General features: G+C 49.9%; 2 protein-coding genes across 3 annotated transcripts in view; one reads left to right on the plus strand and one right to left on the minus strand.

Annotated features, from left to right (window-relative positions):
• The first annotated feature begins 4,241 nt into the window (after nucleotides 1-4,241).
• Nucleotides 4,242-19,311, plus strand: STK32A (serine/threonine kinase 32A). The gene is made up of 12 exons (XM_041489981.1): nucleotides 4,242-4,328; nucleotides 5,678-5,733; nucleotides 6,369-6,520; nucleotides 8,020-8,193; nucleotides 10,729-10,766; nucleotides 12,879-12,968; nucleotides 13,504-13,601; nucleotides 15,401-15,517; nucleotides 17,333-17,458; nucleotides 18,430-18,558; nucleotides 18,902-18,966; nucleotides 19,224-19,311. Exons 1-12 carry the CDS (start codon nucleotides 4,277-4,279, stop codon nucleotides 19,309-19,311), a joined length of 1,185 nt encoding a protein of 394 aa, XP_041345915.1. The 5' UTR covers nucleotides 4,242-4,276.
• A 2,804-nt stretch (nucleotides 19,312-22,115) lies between these two features.
• Nucleotides 22,116-26,686, minus strand: part of DPYSL3 (dihydropyrimidinase like 3) — a 28,018-nt gene continuing 23,447 nt past the window's right edge. For both annotated transcript variants that reach the window (XM_041489991.1, XM_041489992.1), the window contains exons 10-14: nucleotides 25,261-25,402; nucleotides 24,752-24,922; nucleotides 23,977-24,156; nucleotides 23,274-23,436; nucleotides 22,116-22,806 (exon numbers count right to left, since the gene is read on the minus strand). In XM_041489991.1, coding sequence (XP_041345925.1) covers nucleotides 22,718-22,806; nucleotides 23,274-23,436; nucleotides 23,977-24,156; nucleotides 24,752-24,922; nucleotides 25,261-25,402 — 745 coding nt within the window. In that variant the 3' untranslated portion in view covers nucleotides 22,116-22,717. The remainder of the gene's footprint in view (nucleotides 22,807-23,273; nucleotides 23,437-23,976; nucleotides 24,157-24,751; nucleotides 24,923-25,260; nucleotides 25,403-26,686) is intronic.

A 26,686-nucleotide genomic window follows, 5' to 3' on the forward strand; every position in this document is an offset into this window, starting at 1 on the left:
TCCCCAGCTTGGGACATGCCTCCTGTTTCTGAGCTGGCACAGTAGAAAAGCTCCATTTCTTGAGAAAACTGGGGGACAGGTTTATCTGATTTTTTTCCTAAGTATGCTCTCTTTTTGTTGCAGACCAAAGCCCCAGCTCTGGGACAGGAGTCTCTCTGTTTCCCATGGAAAATGAATCCCTCTGCTACACCAAGCAGAATGGTGTTTTCCCATTGCCCAGTGGGGAACAGAGTTGGCTGTTTCACAGGAGCACTTGCAGATCTGCCTTCTGTCCTCTCATTTGCCTACTCAATAATCAAGCTTAATATTTCATTTCTGCAAACATACAAGACCCTGAAACTCTTCAGATGACCCACTCTGGACTACTACTTTTGTAATATCTCCACAATTGATTCTACTAGTTTTACTGGGTTTGTCCTGGGTTATAGCTTTTGTTGGAAATAAAATCTGAACAATAATGTTTAGAAAAGGATTCTAATTACTTAAAGAAAAATTTTCAAGCTTCATGTACATCACTCACATGAAAAGTCGAATAGAAAGGATTCTCCATCCAGCAAATTTTAGTCTCTTCAGGGAAAGTTGCTTTGGATAGGCAGAAAACCACAGGTGGATCCTCTGAAAGGTAGAGTTTGGTCTTGGGCTGGGAAGGAAATCTTGGGCATCTCCTGGTGCTGGAGCTGTATATAAATCACTGCAACTCCCTGCAGCATGAATACCTTATCCTACCCACCAGAGATGGTTTACTTCAAACGCTTTGTTACTTGATTTCTGTGTGGTAACTGCTGGATCCCCATCCTCCCTGCAAGGCTGTGCAGGTCATCTCCCAGGACGGGAGCTGGTGTCCCGACGTGGAGCCCACCTGTCCCCAGAGCCCTTGTACGTGTCCTCACCTCAGAGCTGGGTCCTGAGGACAGATGTCCCCTGGCCCAACCCCGCTCTGCAGGAATCCAGCCTCTTTCTCCCTCCGCAGTCCATGGGTCTGTGTTTCAGACGCTCTGAATTGGTTTAGATAGCTTAGGAGAGTCCCAGCTGTGTTTCAGCTTATTGGTTCTTCTCTAAGTAACACATGAAATTGCTAAAATTGGGTAACTGCTCTGACTTCTGTCTGCCCTGGGGCAAGGACTGCTCTTTCTCAGAGCTCTGGGAGTCTGAGCCTGCTCCTGGCACTCAGGAATGCGAGCAGAAAAGCCAGAGTCGGAAGAGTATGATCATTGGGATGGGAAATGTGGTGTCTCTCTTATGGGATCCTCCCAGGGGGAACGCGAACGGGCAGGGGAGGCAGCGAGCCTCGTACCAAGATCAGAGGGACCGAGGCTCGGACGGGGCCGCCCTCTGGAGCTGCCCCCGAGGCGGGGGCTGGATGCGCCCGGGCACGGAAGGCGGAGCCCGCATCCCCCTTCCAAAAAACAACAGAGGGCCAGGCAGGAGGCGGATAGAGGAGAAAGGATAACCCCGGGGCGAGGGGCGGCAGAGCGGCTCCGGCGGTGGGGCCATCAGAGGGACTGTCGTTCCTCGCCGCAGGGCGGGCACGGGGACAGGCACAGGGACAGGCACAGGCACAGGCACAGGGACACCTCCCTGGCGGCGCGGCGGCCCCGGGGGGCGGTGGCGTGTCCGTGGCGAGTGTCGCTGGCGGTGCCGCAGGCTCCTCCCGCCGCCACCGGGGCCCCGCCGGTTCCTCGGCTCCCCCGGCCCCGGCTCCTCTCCTCCCGCCGGCGGTGCCACCCGGGCCGGCGGCTGCTCGCTGCCTGCGAGCCCCAGGTAGGCGCCTCCCGGTCGTGCTTTCCGGAGCGGGTCTGAGCCGCGGTCCGTGCCGGTGGGCGGGGGGCGGCAGGGACGGCGCTCGCTGCTGGCGGCGGCTCGGGACGCGCGGGGTCCGGCGGCAGCTCCGCCGCTGCCCGCAGCGCGCTGGGCCGGGGGTCGCCCTGCCGGAGAGCCGGCTGCGGCGAGGAGAACCGCAGAAGACTCCCTTAGCTCCGGAGGAGACGCCCAGCGCACTGATGGTGAAACTCAGGGCGCCTCTCCTCGCCCTTCCCGAGCGCCGTTGTGGCTGCGGGCGAGTTCGGGGTCATCGTTCGTTCCTCTGGGACCGAAGCTCAGGGTGATGTCCCTCCGGGCTGTGCCACCGCCCAGTCCCAGCTCTTCGGCGGAGCAGTGCTCGGGTAGTGCAGAGGCCGTGAGAGAAAGTGTCTGTGAACCCCTGGAGGCAGCCGTCCCCTTCCAGGGTTTCGGCAGTACCCATCAGGGATGTCTCTGCCGGCGCGGCTGGTGCGGATCCTTCGGCTGAGCCCCCCGCCCCTCCCTGTCCCCCTGCGCTCCCGTCCCCTCAGCGCATCCTGCTCGCCGTGCAAAGCCCGCAGCTGGCTGCATTCCTCACTTTGGCGTGGGGTTTCCATTCATCTCTCGTGACCGAGGCGTGCTGGAGCCTGCGGGGCTGGGGCGGCCCAGCAGCGCCTGCCGCCTGTGAAACCCCCGCGGCGGCCGGGGAGCCCCGAGCGCTGCGGAGCCGAGCTGAGCCGGGCTCCGACCCTGCATGATCTTAGCGCGGAAGCGCCGGCAAATCTGGCCCGAGGAAAAGTCATGATTTTAATAGTTTTGTGACTTTGCAGCGTGAAACAGTGAAAGATTTATCATTTCCATCCCCCGGCTTCACTTTGTAAAGGTGCAAATACTTGTAATTATTACTCAGGCTAGCTTAACTTCAAGGAACATCTGCACTCTTTCTTCAGAGCTTATATGTATTGATGTATTTTCAAAAATGAACTTGGCTCCAAACTGCTGTGCAAGGAAGTTTCCTTGGGAACCTGTGATTTCGTTTATGGCTGTTGCATCTGAAGGTCTATTTTTATTCTGAAGAGTAAGTTTTGGGGCTCAAAAAGAGTTACTACTATGGGTTTGTTTGAGACTGAAGGCTCGATCTGTTCCTGCCAGAAGCACTGAAGGGAATCGTAAACATTTACTGCTTCATTTGTTTTATTGCTGGATCTTGTTTCAGTTCTGAGATGGGAAATTAAGATTTTGTTTTGGTTAGCTGGAGAAAACAGGCTGTGTATGCTGGTGGGGTAACTCATTGTATCCCATGACAGACCCAGTTCCCAGTAATTCTCTTTTCTCCAACATATTTCTTATAATTCCTCCCTTTTCTGCTTCAGTACCATAATTTTGTTAATTTAAAGAAGTGAAGTTAGTTAGTAGGTGTTTCCAAAGTGTAGATCTGAGAAAATGTTCAGTGAACATACGGATGCCCTGGAGAATGCTCTGGGCTGGACCCAGTCCAGATCTTGCCACACTGGTATTCCCTCATTTTGTTCTTTTAAGGCTTTGTACTTGCAACAAGGAATAAAGTTGTACATCACAGGAATATCAGTACCAAAACCAAGCACATAAAGGTGCATTGCATGTGAATGCTTAAAAAATATAGTGGCTGCTGTACCTTACAGAGAGTGTTCAAGCTCTCTCAAGTGTCAGTAAACTCTACAGACAAGTCAGGAAAGATTGGAAAATTCCTGTGCTCCCTGCTAATGAACAGACCAGTCCCTTTGCAGTGGGAGAGGAAATCCAGTCACTGCAGCCAGCATCAAGCCAGAAATCAGGTTTGCTCTTCTGTTCATAGTTCATATCCAAAAAAATCTGAAGAACCTGAGTGGAAACTATACCTTGATTTTACATGGAATCTTTTCGTTAGAAATACCAGAATGGTATGATTTTTTTTCCCCAAATGAAAGACTTGTGTAACTGCTGAAATCAAAAGGTTGACACTGTGAATTTCTTCTTCTGTAGCTTTTACCCTTCCACATGACCTCAGTAGTCAAAAGTGCCTTTTGGTCTTATCTAGCCAAGTCAGTATGTCCATTTATTTTGGATATTGGTCCCACTGCAGTTAGTCACCCCTAAAGCTACAAAGTACATGCTGGATGATACAGAAAATATGAGCCAGAACCTTGGATCTTTGGGTCTGCTGGTCTGTTCCTACCCTTCCTGTAGCGGGCAGCAGTCCCGATCTGAGGCACAAGGTTACGGTGTTACTGCTTTCTCTAGGGAGCTCCATTGCAATGTGCTTTTCCCTGACAGTCAGTCTTGTCCCCAGAGCAGAGAACCTCCAGTGAGACATTCACAGGCTGTAAGTGATGAACTTTTGCTTCCTGCCCTCTGCAGGATGCGTCAGCAGGACGTTGCCAAGGTCTGGCAGGACTGACCCACAGAACTGCACCAGAGGCTTCGAGTGTGGGAGCAGAACCCAGAGGAGTGAGAGTGCTGAGCCTGGGCTGAGCACACCATGGGGGCAAACACCTCCAGCAAGTCACCACCCTTTGATGGGAATGAGGAAGGTAAGGACTCTTCCTGTTGTTGTCTGGGGCTGCAGAGTTCTCCAGTGCAGGCTGGCTGTAAGGGTGCCAGCCAGCACCTGTGCTGAGGCTGCAGACACCTGGGTGTCCCAGGCCAGCAGAGTGTGTGGAGGTCAGCAGCAGCAGTGTGCCCGTGGTCTGGTGTTGGGGTCCCTGCTGGCCTCCCCTCCCAGCAGCTCTGAAAGCAAAACTGTCAGCAGAGGTTTTGTTGAGGAGCCCCTGGGGCACTGCCAGGCACCTCGGAGGCAGGGACAAAATGCTGCTGCTCTGGGGGCTGGAGAGATCTATTCTGGAGGTCCCAGTGTAGGGAGGAGTGGTAGGAAGAATGGTGGGAAGGTGGCTGGAGCGATGGATGTTCCCATGGGTGCTCCTGGTGGCTGCCCAGCTGGGCAGGACCGCCTGCAGGCACTGGGAGGCCAAGCCTGCAGGTTGGGTTGGCTGGAAAAGGAGCTGGAAAACTACTGCTGGGAGCAGTATCAGAGGCCAGGGTCCCTGTGCTGCCAAGATTACAGAGACAGTCATTAAAAGATTGCTCCATAAATATATTTGCTGTTGCATGAGTCAGCTTGCTGACTGCCATATGGGCTTTCACCTAGGTACAACAACAATATGCATATGTAGATAAATACAAATACATAGTACTAAACATAAAACATATGAAGAGCTGGATACCCCATCAGCTGCTCTTTCAATGTGCTGTGTGGTGCCCCTGCCAGTCTGCAGCTGCTCAGCAAAACCAGCTTCAGTTTCCAAATTATTAATGCAACTGCTTACAGATTTTCTTTGGTTTTCATATTTTTTTCATTTTCTGTAGCGCAAAAGAAATCTATGCTGTGAAGTTTTCCTGAAGATTTTATTCCTGGTGCATCGAAATGCTCAGTATTGGCATTTTTCATAAGCAACCACTTAGGCTTGCATGGGTTAATGAGCAGTTCTGTTCCTGAGCACCTTCCTCAGGGTGGTGTGCTCTGGCTGTGGGATTTCCCTGGGAGTGGCTGGTCTCTGCTGGGTCTCTCTCTGCGTTCAGTGTTATGCAGCCCCAGCTTCTGTGGCTGAGAAACACAACTCCAGGAAAGGCCCTGTCCTGACCCTGCCTGATCTGCCAGTGACAGAGGCTGACCTAAGGAACTTGCCTTTGAGGCTGAACCATGGAGGAAAAAAAGCCCCGTTAAACACACCAAGTTTAAACAACACCCAAATCTTCAAAATGAACAGAGCTTTTCTGTATCCTTCATTTTTCTCAGCTCATAGGGATAAGGAAGTAGAAATAACATAATATTGTCAAATGTTTGCTCAGCCATTTAATATTGAAATGTTGCTCTTTCTTACAGTTACCTTCGACCATTTTGAGATTTTGCGAGCTATTGGGAAGGGCAGCTTTGGAAAAGTGAGTGTTTTGGAATGTTTTGGAAACTAATCACCATGTGGGCAGCTGGAGATGTAACTGGGAGGAAATAGATGAGTTGGAGGCTCACATGAGAGTACAGAACCAAAGCCCATGCACTATCAGTGAGCCTTGACCTTCAATTCCTGGTAATCAGAAAGGAATCAGAGCCCAAATCCTTATCCATTCTGTAGCCACAAATCAAAGCCCAGTACCCCTTAAACAAAGCCCGAGATTACCTGTGAACTAACACTTCTCAGGGGAGTGAGGCTCAGGTGCTGGTCCCAGTGTTTGACCTGTAGATCTGTGCTGGAGGGGGCTCTTCCCAGCAGTGTGGGAGGAGTGGACATGATGGTTAGTGAATGGCATTAAATAAATGTTGACTTCTCTGTGATTCCCTGTCTTCCAAGTTGTGATAATAAATTCCTTCCTCTCATCTTCCCCCAAAAATTTCTCTTTGGGTGAAATCCCCAAGAGATTTCCAGGCAGTGTCCAGTGTTGCAGCATTGGTGGATGGAGTTGTGTCCTGGCAGTGTCAGCACTGCCAAAGCTGCTGGAAAACACTCACGTCACTGGGTTTTACCTGCCCAAATTTGCTGACAAATCCTCTCTGTTTTATCCCCTGATTGCTCTCTTAGGTCTGCGTGGTGCAAAAGACTGACACCAAGAAGATGTACGCCATGAAATACGTGAACAAACAGAAGTGTGTGGAGCGTAATGAAGTGAGAAATGTTTTCAAGGAGCTGCAGATTATGCAGGGCCTGGAACACCCTTTCTTGGTTAATTTATGGTAAGAGGTGGTGCCTTGGCTGCCTGCTTGAGTCAGTTAGAGACACTTTTGAGATCAGACCCCCCTCATCTGCTTCAAGCCTGTCTTGGGAGCAGCTGCTGTGTTCCACTGACTGGGGCTCTTGTTTCAGGAGAATCCTGTTTATTTAAGCAGTTATCTCCCTTGTCCCCTCAGACAGCACAAGGGAGTTTATTCATGTGTCCCTTTGCAGTGTCCCCCAGGCAGGTACTGGCTATCACCACAGCCCCACCTGTATTTAAAGGAGCTCTTTGCAATCACCAGCAACTTCTGGCAGCATGGGACTGATGGTCAGGCAGGGCTCTTTGCTGGCTGTCCCTTGACATTTCTTTCTTCTTAATTTTATGAGTAATCAGTAACAGTTTAACCAGTAACATTCCAAGGGGAGTGAGCTCACATATTGCATGATAAAGTGGCCAATATCCTGTATTTTCAGTATTCCTCTAGGGTCATGGGTAATTACATTTATTGGAAATTTGGTTTTTTTTTAGAATCAAGTAGAAATTATCAATGCTAAGCACACACACACACACACACACACAGACACACACACAAATAGTCTAAAAGACATTGAAGATCAAAAATCCTTGAATAATTCTTCCTTTTTGAAATCTTCTGTAATCTGAGTGTAGTTCAGTGAACTCTTGGTATTTTGCTGCTGTTGCCATTTAGGCTGGTTCTTACTGGGGTGTGAATGGTAAAGGTGCAGCTACACCTCCTATATAATATCTCCAACTTATCTTTCCTCCTTGAACACAAAGCTCCAGGCAAAGCTCACTCAGCAGCTGAAAGCTGACCAGTGTGTGTCTGTGCAGAGATCTGTACAGAGCAAACCATCCAAGTGTCCCTGCTCCCGTTCTTGCCATGCCATCCCTGGCTTCAGGATGCCTTTAGCATTCCTGTGTCTTTCCTGCACTCTGGGTGATAGACAGCCTACAAGCTTTGTGTGGAGCAGTGGTATGGCTTGTGTGCTGGTCATCCCATCAAGCAGGCAGTGTGCTGATAAAGTCCATGAGGAAAGGGCTACAGCTGGTTGTGAGCCCCTCTCAGAGAGACACAGCCCCTCAAATGAGATCACTTAGAGCCCAGCTGCACCCCTGTTGTGCTGAGCACAGGGGGTCACAGCCAGGCTGCTGCCGTGCCTGACAGAGGCACCTCCAGGGCCGGCTCTGGCCAGGGCTGCAGGTCCAGGGCTCCTCTGGTCACTTCCTGTGGTCACTTCCTGCTGGTGCTCGGAGAAGGCAGAATGCCCATCCTCAGTTGTTCATACAGTCTGCTCTGACTCTGTTATGGATCTGAGACTAAATTATTGTTGTCACAAGTGTGAGAATAGTGGGAAACAGAGCATGGAAAGGTCGTGAAATTTGGAGTGAAAAATTCCAAGAAATGTATGATGAGTATTCCCAGAGGTACCACATGTTCCTTTATTACTTGTCATTTTTCAATGCTACTGTCCTTGAACCATGTGTGTGCTGTTCTAGGTACTCATTCCAGGATGAAGAGGATATGTTCATGGTGGTCGACCTGCTGCTCGGAGGGGACCTGCGCTACCACCTCCAACAGAATGTGCGGTTCCAGGAGGGAACTGTGAAACTCTTCATCTGTGAGCTGGTGCTGGCCCTTGACTACTTGCAGAGCAGGCACATCATCCACAGGTCAGCCAGGCCACAGGCTGTGCTGTGGGCAGGCTTTTTTTCCTTGATGTGAAGCAACAAATAGAAGCTTAAGTGATAAACAGCATATTCTTCCATGTGTATTTGCTTTTATGTGAAACACAAGGCATCCCCCAGAAAAGTATTTCATACACAGCAGAAGCTATCTGATTTGTCCTTCTGGGGTAGCTGTGAAATAGCATATTTGATTGCCCACTGATCCTGCAAAAATATGTCTCTGATAGGTTTTAATTAGCTGTAACTCATTAATGTCCATCCTCATCCAGAGAGAGTAGGTGTCAGCACTCAGAACTCCTGTGTTCGTGCTTGAAGGTGTCTCCCTTTGCCCCCCTCTGTATTGCACCAAAATATGAGGACTGGGCCCAAACACAACTTTTTCTTGTGTGAGGTAAATCCCTTTTTAGAAGTGCTGAGAGTTTCTTTTTGGCTACCACAATTTCTCATGGCCAGTGAAAAAAATCCATGAGCTCTTCCCATACCTTTGAAGACCTGCAGAACAGCAGAGGAGGCAGAGGTTTCCCCTGGCTGGGGAGCAGGGTTTGGCTGTGGATGGACAGACACATGGCTCCTCTGCTGGTGTCGTGAACAACGCAACGCTCAGGGGCCCAAGAGTTTAGCCACGTTAGCTGCTGTCAGGGGGGATGAGCAGAGAGGGTGTGTGAGGGTCAGTAATTGCAGGGAGAAGGTCACTTCATTTAGAAACACCGCTGCAGATGAGCATTCTTGTGCAGTATATAAGAATTAAGCATGGAAAGTGTAAAATTGAAATGGTTGTTAGGGGAAGGCACAGCCTGGTGAGGGTGAATGCCCGTTCCTGCCCATAATGTCCAGTGCCATGTCCAAGGAGTGAGGGTAGAGTGACCCCTTGTCTGTCCCTGCAGCCCCAGGAGCTCGGAGCAGTTCTGCTCTGCTGCACCCGGGCCAGGGACAGCTGCCACCTCCTCAGGGTCTCCTCTTTCATACTGCTGCTTTTGTGCTTTACGTGTGGGGATCTTTGCCCCAGTGGGAATAGGAGTGGGAGAAACTGCAGGTGAGGTTGCAGTGTGCTTTTCACACAGCTGCATGTGTTTAAGGTAAATCAAGTACAACAAAACGTGTATGGCAGGCTGTAAAATTTTCAAGTTATTTAATTAACACTGTAATGCAAGTTGTTTAATTAACACTGTAACCCAGTGGGACAGTACTTGATTGATAAAGTGGTTCGGCTGGGGCAATTACACTGCAACAGCTGTAATTTGGAACATCAGGAGACAGGGAAGCAATGGTTTTGTTTGGCTGAACAAAGCTGTGCAGAGACAGCAAACTCAGGCTGTAATTATTTCCCACCTAGTTGTAAAATAATGGGAAATATTAATATATTTTAGGTTAGGAAATTATATAATCAGCTTATAAAAAAGAAATATACAAATTAACAATAAGCAGAATTATGTCTGGTATTTGTTTGCATCCTGAGAATGATCTTACTGTGCTGGTGTAATTTCAGAGGCTGTATGCCAGACTGAGGGAGATCAGAAACAGCCACACTAGAAATTAAAAAGTAATAACTTAAGAAAAAAAATAAAAGGAAAGAGGTCCACTGTGCTTAGGGGGAAAATCAGCTGCTTACCTGACACTGCCCTGTGCTCTGCTAATGATGCCTGTCCCTGTACTCACCTGTGTGATGGGATGGCACCAGGAAGGGAACCAGTGTTTATAACCCACTGGAAGTTGTTTGGGTAACAAGATGCCAGAAAACTGTAAGCTATTAGATGACAATTAGATATACTGTGGGGCTTTGATTCCAGGTGACTTGGAGAACTCAAACTGTATCCTAATGATTGAATTTTAAAGATAAAATCCTAAATGTGTTCATTTCTTCACTGGGAGCTCCTGGGCCTGGTGGGGAGCACCAGCTGGCACAGGGCCACTGCATCTGTTGCCTGCCTCCTGGCTGGGACCTTTTCTCTGGGGCATCAGGTGGCCAGGTGCTCAGTAGGAACTGGTGTAATGAGCTCATTAAAGCCAGGTAATGGCTTGTAAAGTCACTCAGGTGGACACTGTGGCTGTATCAGAGTATCAGGTGTACGGTTTCTCCCTTCAGTTAAAGTGTTTCCCTACAGCACTGCTATAGGTATTATTTTGTGGGGTCCTTTTACTTAGGAATAAAACCTGTGGGTAACCCATTTGTATCTAGAACAAAGACATTAAAATGCTTTAATTTGTACTGGGGACCCCTTCTCATACAGTATTGAAATAGATTGAAAAGTAACAGGAGGAAAACGACAAAAACACTCTCTAACCTAACTGTGGGTGGACTTAGGTGGGTGCTGTCACCCAGACCCCTGCAGCCTGGCAGCGTACCAGTGCTGCTGGTGCTGGTCACTGACTCTCCTATGCCCGAATCAAACGGGAACGTCAGAGCTGAGAAGCCCGAGGCTCTGGGGGTGCAGTGTCTCTGCCAGTGCCCCAGAGCCTGGCTTTCCTGGGGTCACTTCTCCAGGCTAATGGCTGTCTCTGCTTCTCTGCTTTGTTTCTCAGAGATATCAAGCCTGACAACATTTTGCTGGATGAGCACGGTAAGTGCCAGGCGCTCTGCGGTCACGCACGTGTGTAGGAGCAGCTGGAGGCAGGAGACAAGCTGCAGTCTCGTTCTTGCTGGTGCCATCCTTTGGTGTTGGGCTCTCCTGCTCAGCCCAGCTGGGAGCAGGGTCATCCCATCCTTTGTGCTCCACTTGCTGTCTCTTGCTTTTTGAGCAGCAGCATCTTGTACCTTCAGGGCACTGGGCGCCCTGTGATGCTGTGGTGCTTCTGGGGTGGCCTTGGTGTTTTAGCCAACGCCTCCTTTGGCTCACTGACTTGATGGTGTCCCTACAAGACACTGGCAGGGACCATGTGTTTGGTGCTGCTTGGGGCCAGTAGCCCAGCATGCCTGATCTTAACATTTTCTTGGTTCTTGTTTAAAACTTACCCAAAATGCATCATTTGAAGGGCAGTGCTTGTGTCACTGCAGGGTTTGTGCACAAACAGAATTAATTATGGTGCAATGGATAAGCCTTGGTCATGTATTTTCTTTTTCCTTGAGGATTTGGCATGGGGAGGGAGCTCTGAAGAGGATTAGGGGTTAGGTATGTTATAAATGTTGCTATTGGTTTTTCTATAGTTTTTCATAGGCAAAACTCTTGACTGTATTCTTGCATAGCTCTTCAGTCACTTTTTTTTTCCTGGCAAAGATCTCACAGTGAAAAGTTGTCTGATATTTATTAGTTTGTAACTCATTAGAGAAACATTTTGTCAGGTTATATTTTTTTTTAAAATCCAGGTAACTATTGTTGTGAGAAATCTTCATAGCAGCTAGAGCAAGGTGCTTGAAGAGAAAAGTCAGTGCAGGGAGGAGGCATACCTGCATTTGTTACGGCTTCAGAGGCTGTAGCAGAGATGCTGCAGCTCCCGAGGGAAGCACTGCCTGGCTCTGTGACAGGCTGTGTGTGACCGAGGTTGCCTGGCAGCACCGAGCCCAGGCTAGATCCGTTTGCATATGACCTCTAATTTCAGAGCACTGGTTGATTATTTATTTAGGAGCTGGCAGCCAAGTGGCTTTGTCTCCAGGTGCTGGAGCCCCACACAGGCCATGGAGAGCCCCACACAGGCCATGGAGAGCCGACACAGACCATGGAGAGCCCACACAGGCCATGGCACACAGGGCATGGGGAGCCCCACACAAGCCATGCGAACCCCACACAGACCATGGAGAGCCCCACACAGACCATGGAGAGCCCACACAGACCATGCAGAGCCCACACAGACCATGGGGAGCCCCACACAGACCATGGAGAGCCCTCACAGACCATGGAGAGCCCCACACAGACCATGGGCAGCCCCGTCCTCCCTGAAGTGCTGGGGTCTGGCACTGCTGTGGCTCAGGGCTGCCCATCTCGTGCTTTTGGTCAGTCCTCACTGTTGGGGGCTTTGGTGACCCATCACCATTCTCCCAGAGCTCTGTACCACTCAGACTGGGATGACACAGCTTCCTGGGAGGAGCTGGGATCACCATGGCCGTGGGAGAGTAGGTCAGCACTCCCTGAAGAGGGAAAAAAAGAGGAAGGCTCTGTTCATCTCTGCAGCTGCATTCAGCCCAGGAAGACACAACCTACTAACTTTTATAATGATGTTACAATTCGGGATGAATTTTGAGTCTATTCTCTGCTCACTGTGATTTTTTTAAACTCTCTCTTGCAGAGGATTCAGAGTGTTTTTTCTGGGGACATACCCTTGGGCTGCAGTGTCCTTTTGTCTGTGACTTGTAGTATTCCTTTCCTTCATCCATGGTAGCAAAGGTTTGTCTTCCGCCAAACTTAGAAAAGCTAAGAAAGCTTTGGACATCACAGAGTTCATTTCCTTTTCCAGAATGATCCTAAAATATATTAAGACTCAAAACAATCACCACTAAATTACTTTTTGGAGAACTCTTGTATTTTCTGGTTCCCCAAAGGGAAAACAAGGGGATATTTGAAACAAGAGACATCTGCAAGCAGCCTGCAAGCTGAAATATTTTCTATCAGTTCTCCCACTGGATTTTTTTACCTGGAAACTCCTTTCCATTGAGTATTTTACTTTATGTTTCTGATTCAGAGCTATTTCTGGCGTGAAATTAAAGCCAAGCCTGTTACACATTAGCCTCTGTCTTTCAGGACACGTGCACATCACTGATTTCAATATTGCCACGATGCTGACGAAGGACAGCCCTGTCACCACCATCGCTGGCACGAAGCCCTACATGGGTGAGAACCAGGGGCAGTTACCTGTTCTTGAATCCCCATTTTGTGGGCTTGGGTGGACTGCTGTGGTGAGACACAGCTGAAGACAGTTTTGGTTAGAGCTGGGACTCTTTTCTTCTTGATCCCCATCAAAACATAGCCAGTTTGAAGTGAGGAGCACCCTGGAGAGGGGATGCAGGGTGGGGACAGGAGTGCCTCCCCAGAAATGCCTCAGTGCAGATGGGGAGTGTGCGTGTCCTGCTTCACGGGGGAGGTGAAGAGACACTTAGGCCACCTTATGCCTAGGTTGAGTGAATGTGCTTGTTCTGGAGCTCGTTTACTAGGAATGGTAGGCAACTCCTGTGTCAGTAAAAGGAGTTTGTCTTTTTGGGCTTTGGGGCAGAGAAGCACAGGGAGTTTCCTGTGGAGGGGACTGTGGGGCTGCTGGGTGGCCCTGGTGCAGGAGCATGGCAGCACGGGAAGGGCAGGGTCAACTGCTCTGTGTTGCCCATTTCCACTTGGGTGCAGCAAGGCAATTGTTTCCCCCTGTGTTTCACAGCGCCTGAAATGTTCAGCTCCACAAAACCCACCAGCTACTCCTTTGCCGTGGACTGGTGGTCGCTGGGAGTCACTGCCTACGAGCTGCTCAGAACTCGGGTATGTGTTTGCCTCGTGACCTGGCTTGCTCTGCCCTTGGACGTGCTGTTGGGAGGGTTAATGCTTTACAGCAGAGATGAGATGGCCAGGCTGAATTCAAGGCTTTAGAACTTATTACAGCAGAGGAAATCTTCACCAAGGTTCTTGCGATCATGGTCAGAGAAGCTGCTGCAACACAGAACAGCATGTTGTGGCAGTTGCCTGTGCAGCTGAGGGCCTCTGGATTGATAAAAGGGGGCAAGGAAGACAAGCAACAGCTCCTGAAGTTTGGGGTGCAATACCCTTTACTTGGAGCGTCTATCCCGCAAGGAAAAATAAAACTTGAAAAACAACCTTGTTGCTGTTGTAACAAGACTGAGCAGTCGGAGCAAATGATGGGAAAAGCCCAATCCCTGCCTGTGCCATCAGGGCTCTGCTGCTGACTTGGGCAAGTTGGGAGCTTTGTAGCTAGACAAATACATCAGTGTTTTGAATGTGCTGCACAAAAAAGTGGGACAAAATTTTAAAAATTATATTATTCTAAACAAAAGAATGTAATTTAAAGAGGAACATTTAAGATCCTGTGAAGCTCAGAAGCTTCTTTCAGTATGAGTATGCAAAACATGGTTTTTAAAAGCTCTTATCATCAGTCTTTACAGAAGATATTTTGATGAACAGATTTTTCCATTTGAATTTGTGTGTCTCAGTTGCAAGAGATCAGTTTACAGATATTGAGGAGATGTGGCTGTCTGCGATGTACCCTCCATAAACATCTTAACGTAATATTTGAGTTTTCCACCTATAATGCTAAATGAATGGCAGGACTGTGCATCACGTTGGTTTTTGACTTGATGGCACTGTTTCTAAAGGCAGGAGCAGAAATGCTGTCTTGTGCTCGTACGTGATGGCACAGCCGTGGTGAGATGGGGGCACCTGGGTGGCTGCCACGCGGGGGAAGGGGGGCCTTGAGGTCCATCTAGTACTGGCACATGTCAAGCACACTGCACCTGATCTGATCTCACTATTTATAGCTACTATTCTTTAAATGCACTTTTAGTACGCTCCTGCCTTCTTCCCCCCAAAATAAGGTAAAAATCTGTGAATCGAAACTTTTGAGATGGAAACACTCTGCCATTTTAAGTTCTCTCTCCAGGTAAATTGGCAGAATTGTAGATGGAAAATAAACAGGGAGGTGACTTCACCTGCGCTGTACAGTGCTTGTGTCACTGTGTCACTCACTGGTTGTGCACTGCATGTTGATGCAGGAGGAGTCCCTGGTGCTCCACTGTACCGTGTGCTCTTCTGCAATGGCTCACCTGTCCTGGTGACATGACAGTGGCCACAGGGCAAAAGGAACTGTGACCCTGCATCCTGATGCCCACCTGAGGCTGATGACCCTTCCTGGGACATCCTTTTCTGAGCTGATTTTATTGTTGGGGGATATTTGTCTTCTTTTCACCGGCATTGTCCCCAGCATGAGTGAAAAACGTTTTACAGGAGTATCAGGAGTGCTCTAACCACAGCACTATGTGTTACAGCCTTGTAAGATAAAAACACTGACCAAGCAAATTCCCACTGGCTGATAAGTCTGACTTCTGGGGTTTGCTCCTGCCTGTCCTGCTGTTAAATGCCCAGTTATTAGAGTAGTTCTTGCTGACATTTTGTTTTTCGACTGAACCATGGTCACACAGGGAGAGAGGTCCCACAGGAGGCTGGGGACTGGACAGTGAGACTGTGTGAAGCTTCTGTGTTCTAACCAGATTTCTCAAGAAGTCTGAAAAGCAGATAACTTCACGCTTGTCTTGTGGTGTTCCCCACAGAGGCCGTACCACATTCGGTCCAACACTTCCTCGAGTGAGATGGCTCACGTGTTCAGGACAGCTGCGGTGGCGTACCCGGCCGCCTGGTGCCCGGACATGGTGGCGCTGATCAGGAAGGTGAGGGGGTGCCCAGGGCTGCTGCCACCCCACTCTGCACTGCACGGTGGGAAGCGCTTGCAGAGGGTCAGGGCCAGGTCAGTGACCTTCAGAGCACTGTGTGGTAAATGCCAGCTGCACGAAGGTGGTGGCAGCGAGCAGCGCTGCGTCCCGGGCTGGCAGTGGTACAGCTGCTGCTGCACCTTCTCTCAGGACATGGGCAGCCTTGGCTTCCACGGTTTCCTCTATAACTTTACACTCTGGAATTTACTGACTTAGAAGCAGATATTGATATATGTGTCAATAAATTTGGGCCAAGAATCACATTTTTTTAATCCTCAAGAAACATTTTTTCCAGTAATGGAAATATTTGCAAGAAGTGCTGACACTGTTGTAATCCTTTGATGCCATGTGGTTTATGCACCACTCCAATTTTTTTCAATAAAGCTGTTATAAAAATTGCTTCAAAATCATTACTGGAATAATTTTGAAGCTGAAATCCCTTTTGAAATGAAGCCATAGCTTCAATAAACAAGACTATGGCTTAACAGTGGCAGCAAAGCTGAGCACTTACACCCCGCATAGTAGCACTGTGGCAAATTTTAAGGAACTATGTAAATAGTTTTTTAATTTCAAGTAAGTGTGGACTTTCAACTGTGTGGTTTTTCATCTTGTAGCTTTAAACTGTTCTTTGTTCCAAATAATATATATATGTATGTATTTTGTAATTTCTAATGAAATAGACTATCAAGCATTTTAAGGAAAAGAGGCTGTCAATTCTTTGCTGAGACAGAATCATGGCATATTTTCCAGAAAGAAAATTGCAGAATGTCTCCATTTGCTGAAAGTTCAATGAAGCCAGTATTTCATTCAGCCTAACAGTAAAACAGAATATTTGCTGCAGATGTCCTGTGTGTTGCTATGCTGGCGGCTTTTTCCTGGACCACAGCAGGCAGCAAGTCATGGAGGCTCCCTTGTGAATAAATAATACAATGTCACAATTTTTAAAATTTCCCAGTACTCCTTTGCATCTGGTTTAACAGCCATATGTATCATATATGAGCCCAACTGTGCTCCTTCCCGGCTCAGCCATCCCCTGTGGATTTCTGCGTTTATCACCAGCCCAGGCAGATGTTTGTCCTCGCGGAGCCGCAGCGCTGGCGTTGGGCTGGAGGCCAGAGCTCTGCAGAGGGAGCTGGGCACTGGGGACAGTGCTGCTGACTGGCTGCACGCCAGCACGAGCAGGGCTGTGCTGGTCACCTTGCCTGTAAATTCCCCAAAGGGTTTGGATCATCTGGTTTTCCTGCTGAGTTTTAGGAGTGCAAGATGTCAGGAGTTTATGCAATGTATAATCCTTGAACAGAGACCAGCTCAACCCTTTCCTTCCACACAAGTAATCCCTACAGCAATGTTAAAAAATTATGAAAATAAGCAATGTGAAGGCATGCTTTCACACTGGAATAAGAATATTACTTTAGTAGAGTGACAGAAGAGGCTGTTTTAAAAGCAGAACACAAACACCTGAGTGAGACTTCTCATTCCAAACAAATACTTATTTTTAACATTGGACAAATTGTTTAATGCCACTGTAATGCCTCATTGCCTGCTCCTACAATGGGGATAAAAGTAATTCATAAAAATGGGAATAAACAGAGGCAGAGCTTGTGAGCCTGCTGCATGCCCTGGTGAAGGGACTCTGAGCCAGAGCAGGAGAGGCACTGGTCCAAATGCCAGCGTTGATGCGGTGTCTCCGGCACCATGTGTCCTCAGCCATGCTCCACAGAATGTGTGCCCTGTGGGGATGGTCTCATCTCTTCCCTTTATCTCTTGCTGCAGTTGCTCGAGCTGAACCCCAAGAAACGTTTTTCTCAGCTGAAGGACATCCAGTCCTTCCCGTACCTGTCTGATGTGAACTGGGATGCTGTTCTCCAGAAAAGAATAATGCCAGAATTCATTCCCATGGTAAGGCCATTTGAGTGTAAAGGTTCCTCACATCCAGCACTGGCACATGGGACATTCTGACAAATTTCCACTGAAGCATCAGGTGTCACAAGGGGAAAAGAGAGACCAGGGCAGAGCTGTCTCTTCCCTCTGTAGCAAAGAGTAGTGGAGGGAGACTACAGTGTGGGTTCCCCAAAACTGATATGCCCTGTTTGTAATGTTCCTGGAATTTCTGGGTGCAGAACTGGTGTTGCAGCCCACTGGGCTGTGCATCTGTGTGGGATGGACAGTGTCTGTGAGCCCTCTCGTGCTGACCCATGCTCTGAGCCATGCTGCTCCCCACATCTAAAAACCTAGTGCACCAGGATGGGCTCAGCAGCACCTGGAGATCACCCACTATCTTATGGGAATTGTTTTCTCCTGCAATGCTTCCCCCAACAAGCTCATTGTTAACAGTAAATAGCACATACTAGATTTGTGTTTATGGGCCTTTTTAAATTGAATTAAACCAGCACATAAGTAACATAACCCTTATGGAGAATAGTCCAACTACTCCAACTCAACTCCAGCAGAAGGTGAGCTAAATTATGAATATTTGTTCATTGTATATCCACCCTTGTTGCTGGGTTTCTCTGTGGTGGGTATGATTCTGTACTGCTTGAAGGCCAGTTCCACTGGGCTGTTGTGCTACTCTCAAAAAGGCACAACCCAACCAGGACACTGTCCTCATCCTCATTGCCACTCCAAAGCAGCCAAAGGGCAGAGCAGAAGCAGGAGCACAAAAGGAGCCACTGTGACACCTTGAATATGGCCCGTAGCTGAAGGGACTGATAAAGAAGATCAGGAGTATAGCCAGTGCTCTTGGCTGCATGTGCAATTATAATTAGTGCTTTTTTTTTTCACAAAATTCAGCTCCCAGATGCAGTCCAGGTTATAAGAGACTCCTTAAGACAGTCTCTGATCACTTAAGGCCACTTCTCTCTCCCCTCCAGAAAGGCAGACTGAACTGTGACCCAACCTTTGAACTGGAAGAAATGATCCTGGAATCCAAACCTCTTCACAAAAAAAAAAAGCGCTTGGCTAAGAAGGAGAAAGACACAAGCAAAAGCAATTCATCCCAGGTGAGAGCAAAGAGGTACAAGCATGGTCAAGGAGGCCTTTAATTTTTCAGTGACTGCCATCTAGCAAGACCACAGTAAACTGAACAGAATATTTTTTTTTTTCCATTGTGACCAACTTTATTCCTAAAACACTCCCCATCTTCCCTGTGGTGAAGGGCAGGATGTGCATCTACTGCTTTACTGCAAGAGGAGAGCCTTAATTCCATTCTCCCCACTGCAGGGCTAAAGATGCTCTGTGCCTAAACATATTGCCATTGTCATTGAAACTGTCCTTGCAACTGTTTTCTGTGTAAACTGTGAATTTATTCCCTGTCTCTTTTATTTTTCTATTCAAATGTGAAAGGTCAGCCACCTCCAGAAGCACCTGGAAATGCTCCAGAGGGACTTCATTGTTTTCAACAGAGAAAAGTAAGTTTTGATCCAGAGGCAGCATAAGAGGCACTGGCCTTTGCCAAAGCCTTTGACAGTTTTTGGGGGCCCAGGGCAGGGGGGACTGTGGGGGCCGTGTGTTGGAGGAGCTTGGGGCACTCGGGGCTGGAGGAGCTGTGGGCTGAGTGGCAGCTCATGCCAGGCAGTGGGGAGCTCCAAGACAGCTGTACTTCTATGGGGTCTTGGCACTGCCTGGGCTTTTCCTGACAGCTCAATCATCCTTTTCTCTCCCCAAGGGTAAGACCCCACCATGACAGCATCCAAGAGACCATGACAAAAAGTGGAGGCCCACACAAGGAGGACAATCAGAACAACAACCTCTGAGAACAGCTCAGCCCCTGCAGGGGACCTCCTCATGGGACTGGGCTCACCCACCCATGCACCTTCACAATATCAGGCTGAAGACTTGTCCTCTGCTGCTGGCACCCTGCCAGTAGCCCGGGGCACAGAGGAGAGCTGGGGCACCCACTCCCTCAGCTTTCCCCCCCCACAGCCAGAGGGTCCTGAGCATGGGGGACAGGCTGTGGGGGCTGCCTTGCAATTGGCCACAGCTGGTTACACTCAGATCCTGTTATGTTGCCTTTCCTGGGGGCAGGAATGGGACCACAGGACAATGGATAAGACAGTGTCCAACGTTTTGGCTTGGCTGGCAGGTGCCCCAGCCGCTGGTGTCACCATGCAGGAATGCTGCAGTGTGCCGTGGTGCTGAGAGGTGCCCACGGCCGTGCCACAGGGCTCGGCTGAGGCTGGCATTCCCCGAGCATGGGCTCAAGGCTGGCTGCCCCGGGGGAAGAGGTGGCTCCAGCTGCAGGATCTTCACCAATGCATTGTGACAGTAGTGGCCTTTGGTTATAGACAGCTCCTGCCAACACCCTGTGAGGGAGGGCACAGGAGGCTGGAGATGAGCTCCTCCCTTAGCTGGGAGGAGGCAGCAAAGCTGTCCTGTCCCATAGAGAGCTATGTACCCAGCAGGGCTGGCATGGTGGGGGGCCAGTGTGGACAGATGTGGACACCAAGCAGTAACAACTAGGTGGTGGTGAATCCAGGTGCTTTACCAGTCTAGCCTGAAAAATGCATTCACCATCATGTTAAAACTGCTGCAGCTCACTGAATCTGATGGGGTTTGGCTTCCAAAACCAGAGGGGAATTTGAATGTGTATTTTGAATGTCTCTACCACTGAAATCACACTTGATATAAGCAAGAACTGTCTTCAGGAACAACTGCACTGCTGGTGTGGTCTTTCCAAGACTGAGATTGGCCAAAGCATTGCTTCTGTGGTAATGCCAGGAATTATGCTATTATTTAAATGCTTGGACAGGCCTGAGGTTTCACCTTCCTTATTTGACATTTTTCCCATTCTTAGCAATGTAATGAACATGTGATGAAGTGTTTGCCTCCCATTAACCCAAAGGTAAACGTCCTCTCTGACCCATGTGTCTGTGCAGGCTTGCAGCGGGTGTCCCAGCACCGAGCAGTGCAGTTTGTGTCTAAAACCAGGCTTTCGTTTGGTGTCTTCCGTGTTGTGGTCCCTCCTGCAGTGCTGGGGGCGGGTGTCCCACGGCCCCCCAGCCCCTCAGGGTGCCGGGCTGAGGGGAAGCTGCCCCACTCCGTGTGCTGCAGCCTCCCCACCGCCCTGCCTGTACAAAAAGCCCCGGGAAAGGCGACCCTGCTCCGCCCAGGGAGCTGTAAAGCTGGAGCGGAATTAATTCACCAGTAAGAGGGTATGGGAGTCCTCAGTGAGTGTCATTGTCATGGGAAAGTCACCTTTTCCTGCCTAGTCACAACACACCTTTCCCTGCTCCATCAGAAGGCGCCCCAGCTCATGTCACAGTGTGCTTGCTGTCCCCCTCCCCAGCCATGCTGCCTTTCAAGCCATAGGACTTCGCAGTGGGGTGGGGACTCCATGTCTCTCTGCCTTTGACTCATCATTCCCAGGAAGGCTATCCAGAGCACCTCCAGCGTTCTCCACTGATCCTCTGCTCTCTGCCCAGTCCTACGGCAGGTCTGGTGCCAGGCAGCAGCAGGCAGGGCTGTGCTGACAGCTGTCCCTGTCTCCTGCACAGCACATCGCTATCATTGCCTTGCTCTGGTGCAGGCAGAGGTTCACATACCATAAGTGTATTTATCTGGAATCCCAGCTCTGCTCCTCACTAGGGAAAAATCTGCTGCTGCAGAAATACCTCTCCACTGGCTAGTCAGAAAAGCCCCAAAACAACTGAAGTACTTAAATGGAAAGAACATTGCATATTAAAAAATTTTAAAATGTAGAAATTTAAAGATTTCTGCCACCATCTCTCTATTCCCCTCTTCCTCTGTACACAGAGGCACAGTCTCAGCTCAATCTCTACCAGGCAACAGGAAAAATCCTTAATTACTTGATGGAAGAACTTGACAAAGCTTGTAAGCACAGCCTTCCCCACCCTGGCACAACTATTATGGCCTGGCCCCTCAAGGACTGCGGCAGAGACAGCTTGTCCTGCTCGAGGTGCAGATGTGTAAAAAAAAAGTATTTAAAGGTCAAATACCAAAGAAGGAAGGAGGAAAGTGTATTTGTTTAGCATAGCTAAAACTGACCCTTTATTTTTGTAATCTTTAAACAACAATCACTTTTTTTTTACACGCTTTGCAAGCTTTAAAGGACAGTGTCTCATTCTAACAGACAATGCTTGATGGAAGGGGAGCATTTCAGTGACAGGAGTCCACAGAAAACAGCCTCCAAGGCTGTCTGGCCAGGATGACCCCAAAGCCGTGCCCAGGCAGTGCCATGTTGAGGCCGGTCCCTGTCAACACATAGAAGACTGGCACAGCTCCTGCCAGGCAGTCCCAGCCCATGGTGGCCACGCCAGGCTCAGAGCCTGCATGCACAAACTGAACAGCGTTACAAATACTTGCATTGTGCTGTTTTGCTAATACCTTCATCTGAGAAGCTACACCAACACCCTGACACATGCAGCAGTGAGCACTGCATGGTGTTTCCCCGATAGCCTGATGCTGCAGCCCCCTCCAGCCCCAACGCCACCCAAACCCCTCTGCTGCCCCAGCCCAGCTCCCTGTGGGTGCAGCTGGGCACTGCCCCTGCCAAGCAGCAGGGGCCTGAGGAAGAGAAGAGTCAACTGACAACATGAGCTGTTTGAAGGAACAACTTTTTTTTTAATAAAGTGTACAAAGTAGTAAAACTCCTTACACAAGGTGCTGTGACAGCTGTTACAGAGATGATTCGAGCTCCCCCACAGGCCTCATGATGAAACGGCAGAGCATTGGGTGGAGATGAAGGAGATGAATGTGACAGACCCACCTCTCCCTACGAGCTCAGTGCACCTGCCCTCCCCATCTGACATCCTGCCTCCGGCCAGACCCTGCCCCTCACCTGCCTGGCCGGGTCACCCCCTGGGCCATTCCCACTGTCCCACACCACGGCATCCCACACACGTTCAACACCAATAACATTGAACTGAGCAACCTGTCCGAGCAGCATGCATACAGAGAGGAAGAGCAAAACACAACCCAACCAAACCCACAACAGTAACAACAACAGAACTTTAAGGCTATGCAAAACCAAAATGAAGCAACATCTTTAAAGCTAGGTAGCAAGTAGCATTTGTGAAACATAAGGCTTGAGGCTTATTGATTCTTCAGAACAGGTTTATTTCTTTTCATTCTTCAACACCAAGGTACCATTTTTCTTCCTTTGCTTGAACAGGGATTTGGTTTCCTCCTCAGCCGGGACATTTAGCTCAGGGAGGTGATGTTGGAGCGGCCTCCCGGGGGTGCGACAATGCGCTTGCTTGCTGAGCGCATGCCTTCATCAACCTGGGTACCTGGGATAGGATGAGAAAGTACAAAGGGAACAGGGAAAGTAAAGTTAAGAGCATCTTCTTCAGAGGACTGAGCAGTCAGGCAGCCTGGAGTCTTGCCAAGGCCCTCCAGAGGCTATCTACTGCAACCTGCTCCCTTCTCCAACTCCAGCAGCAACTCACAGCCGCAGTGGCTTTAAAGCCTCTGCAGACGCTTCGTGAACAGACCCACCCAGCAAGAACAGCATCGGATGCTGTGCTGGCCTCCATGGCCACGGTGGCCTCCAAGTAATCTGCCTGGCTGTTACTGCAAGGTGCATCTCCAGCCATGTCCTTTAAGGGACACACGGGATCCTTCCCTGCCATGATCCACTCTTGTGCTTTACCTTGCCGCAGGCCACCTCTAACTGCCCCCTGCCCCAGGCCAGGGACTGGAACATATGGCCAGTGGCTCTGCCCCCTGCCCCAGGCCAGCCACCACATGTATTCACCTGACAGGCTGAATCCAGACTGATGGAGATTCCTGACGGGCGGTGTCTGACGTGTGGGGGACCCCCTAGTTGACCCCGCAGGGGTGCCCCCCTTGGGGGTGGTGGTCAGGTCAAACACGGGTCCGTCATATAAGCCCCGGGGCACAGCATGCACCTCTGCCATCTGTCACCAGAGAGAAGAGGACAATGACACTTCTCTGAGCCCAGGGAACATCATGCTCCAGCCATTCACCGCTCATCAGTCCCCCTGCAGAAGGATGTCACATTGCTATGTACTGTAATTCCTGCAGCACTGAGGCCTGGCACAGCCCCACTGCCCTGTAAGGTGTGCAGAGCCAGTGCAAGAGGCTATCACCCACATGGGGTTTATGCTGCACAAATCAGGGAGGAGAAGGCGATTTTGGCCAATCTCTTCATTTTAAGCAGTGTTTCCCTCCAGACTGTCTCCAGACTCCTGCTGCAGCAGGACAGGATGAAGACATTACCACTGCTAACCTTAAGGAGCACCTGTCTCTACCATGGCACATCACTAACACAAAGGGCTCCCTATCCAAGCCTCAGCTATTCAGTACATTCAAAATACACCAGCAATTTGCAGCACTGCTTACAGGGTCCAGCAAGAACAGCAAAGGAAAACCAACCAGTTATTAAGGGCAATTTGGGCTAACAATAATCCTGTCTCCTGGCATCCCCACCTCCTCACCTTCCTCCTGGCTTTGATGCGCTTGTAGACGTAGTCAGAGAAAGGGCTGCTGGGCAGGAATCGTCCAGTCCCCTGGGTCACATGCAGGTTGCCATCCTCCAGCATGATCTTCCCCTGGCATATGACAACCAGTGGGGCCCCACGGAGCTCCATCCCCTCAAAGATGTTGTATTCAGCCACCTGCAGCAACCCCAGGATGATGGTCAGGAGGGACAAGAGCACTGCCTGCCCACTCAGGGTGGGTCAGTCCCCACACCTCACTGCTGGAGTCACCAACTGCAGGCAGGAAACACCTCCAAAGCCTTGCATGCTCAGAGGCCTTCTGTAGCTCACTAGCCCATCACAGTAAAAGCCCACCAGAATTCCCAACACAAACCAGGACCTGCTGGTTTGAAGCTCAGTGTGAGGAAGAACTCCCAGAGCAGATAAAGGCAGGACCTAGGTTGAGGTAAGGCATGAAGAAAGCACTATGGCAATGCCAGGAAAAATATTTGTGTCTGGAAGAGGAACCAAGTTAAGGAGAAATGGGTGTCTTTCCACCTGCATAGGCCAGGGTCAGGAGATGAATACTCAAGCAGGGTGAAAAACCCCATGTGCCTAGGGCTCATGGACATTCAACCCTTAGTCACAACAGGCACTGCCTAGAGCTTGAGCTCAGTCCCTCCTCCTCAGAGCCAAGCAGGACAGTACCAAGCTCCCAGCAGCCAGGCAACCTTTCTACAAAGCTACTCACACGCCACCCTCCAGCTTTCACACAGATGAGCAGAGGACTTACAGACTGATGGGTTTTTGCTGTGACGATTTTTACTGCATCAGGATCCCATATAACCAGATCACTGTCCGAGCCTACTGCTATTCTCCCTTTTCGTGGATACAGGTTGAAGATTTTGGCAGCATTAGTGCTTGTCACAGCCACAAACTGGTTTTCATCCATCTTTCCAGTGGCCTGCACACAAACAAAGAGAACTAAGTCCATCTCTGGGGAAAGGGTGAGTAAGAGCCCTGGGAAGCACCATCCTCACTCCCACACAAGGTGCGGGCTGGCTGGGCCCAAGCTTCTGAGGCTGATCTTACTAGCTAGTGCCAGACAGACCAAGGACTGGGGGCACAGTTATAGCTTTGGATGTTCACCCCAAGCCTGCAACAACCACCTCTCCTGCCCCAGCTTGATTTGACTCTCAAAGCCAGACAGGGAACAAGCTGGGTGCCCAGCTCTATGGGGCAGTAGCATGGAGATGGCAACCACCTCTTCCCACACTGCCCCTTCCCTGGTTGGACTCTCACCACTGCCTTGTCCCAGATGACAGACATTCGTTCCTCTATGCCATTGGTTCCTTCTGGGATCGCCGTGAAGTTGTCTTTTCCAATGGCTTTCTGCGCGGTGCTGAAGGTACAGTGAGCGCTTCCTGACACCTGCAGATCACCACTGAAGAGGGGTGGAACAAACACTGTCAGTTGTTTTGCAGTCAGACAGCAACAGAGACATGAGGGATATGGATTTCCTCTGGCCACAAGCAGCCCCCAGCTCAGGTTTTTTTCACTCTGCACCCTCATTTCCACAGTCCCCCAGCCTGAACACTTCCACCTGTCCCAGCCCCTGGGGCAGCTGTGTCACATGGGGGCAAGAGACCTCTGCCATGCTGTGCTACCCACCTGAGCATGGACAGCATCCTGAACAAAAGAAAAGTCAACAGCTCAGATCCTAGGGAACAGGATGGTCCTTGTGACAGGCCAGAAGATGTCCTTTCATACTGGACTCCATTTCTGGCAGTTTGTCAGGTCTGCTTGAGAGAACCCTTCTGCACACAGGGAGGAAGAGGCCTCTCTGCTCCAGGGCTGTCTCCCAGTCGCACAAGCCAGCCCTGGCATTATGCACTGCCAGCTCCTGCATGCTGAGGGCTAGCACAGTCCTCCCCCACCCCATGAAAGCCTGTTGCAGTGGGATGGAGGGAGTTCGGACTGCCCAGAAGCAGCTCTCTGCAGGAAGCCCAGAAATGCTTCACTCTTCACCCTCTGCCCAAAGGGGTACCTGGACAGATGAGATACCCTGACCCATCCTGCTCCTAGGAAAGAGGAAGAGCCAGCGAGCTGCCCACAGACAAGGCAGGGTGAGCAGCTGTCCATGGCTCCCTGGAAGTCACCCAGCTGCTGCTCGGTCCTCAGGTAACATTGGACAGGCAGCAATTGGAAAGTCATTGCTGCCAGGCAAAAGGAAGCAGACCAAGGCAGGCCAGCTCCCAGCACTGCCAGCATGAGGCAAGGGGCCTCAAGCATCTTGACAGTGCAGACAGTGGCTCTTCTCAAGGCTGCAAATCTGCCCTAATCCACTGGTAATCTCCACCTTCCTCTAATAATTTCTGCCATATGTCTGATGAACTGTACAGACAGAGGCCCAGAATGATCACACAACATGCTCCTGCTGGAGACAAACAAGCCATCCAGCCCAGCTGGAACCGCACAGTCTCTCCTCCTGCTGCAGCCTCACAGAAAACGGTATAGCAAAAGTTCAGGACAGACACCTATGAGCTGCAGGGACCAAGAATTGCTTGTGTCTTCTTTGAGGTCGGGGCTACATTGGAAGTGGAAGGTAAGGAGTAGAAAACCAGTTCAGGAGCTGGGCTCACATTTCCTTGCCACTTGTTAAGACCTGCACCCATACCATACATCCAGTATGCGTGGAGGTATCTCTTGTTCATTGACAAATGAACAC

The sequence above is a fragment of the Pyrgilauda ruficollis genome, unplaced genomic scaffold (genome assembly GCF_017590135.1).
Source record: "Pyrgilauda ruficollis isolate IOZ18807 unplaced genomic scaffold, ASM1759013v1 scaffold97, whole genome shotgun sequence".
Taxonomy (NCBI): domain Eukaryota; kingdom Metazoa; phylum Chordata; class Aves; order Passeriformes; family Passeridae; genus Pyrgilauda; species Pyrgilauda ruficollis.

What these genes read in the sequence shown, in the direction of transcription:
- STK32A (XM_041489981.1), top strand. Translation starts at nt 4,277, where the DNA reads ATGGGGGCAAACACCTCCAGCAAGTCACCACCCTTTGATGGGAATGAG. An exon ending in GGAAGGGCAGCTTTGGAAAA is followed by an intron (nt 5,734 to 6,368) that starts GTGAGTGTTTTG and finishes TTGCTCTCTTAG; the next exon opens with GTCTGCGTGGTGCAAAAGAC. An exon ending in CATTTTGCTGGATGAGCACG is followed by an intron (nt 10,767 to 12,878) that starts GTAAGTGCCAGG and finishes TCTGTCTTTCAG; the next exon opens with GACACGTGCACATCACTGAT.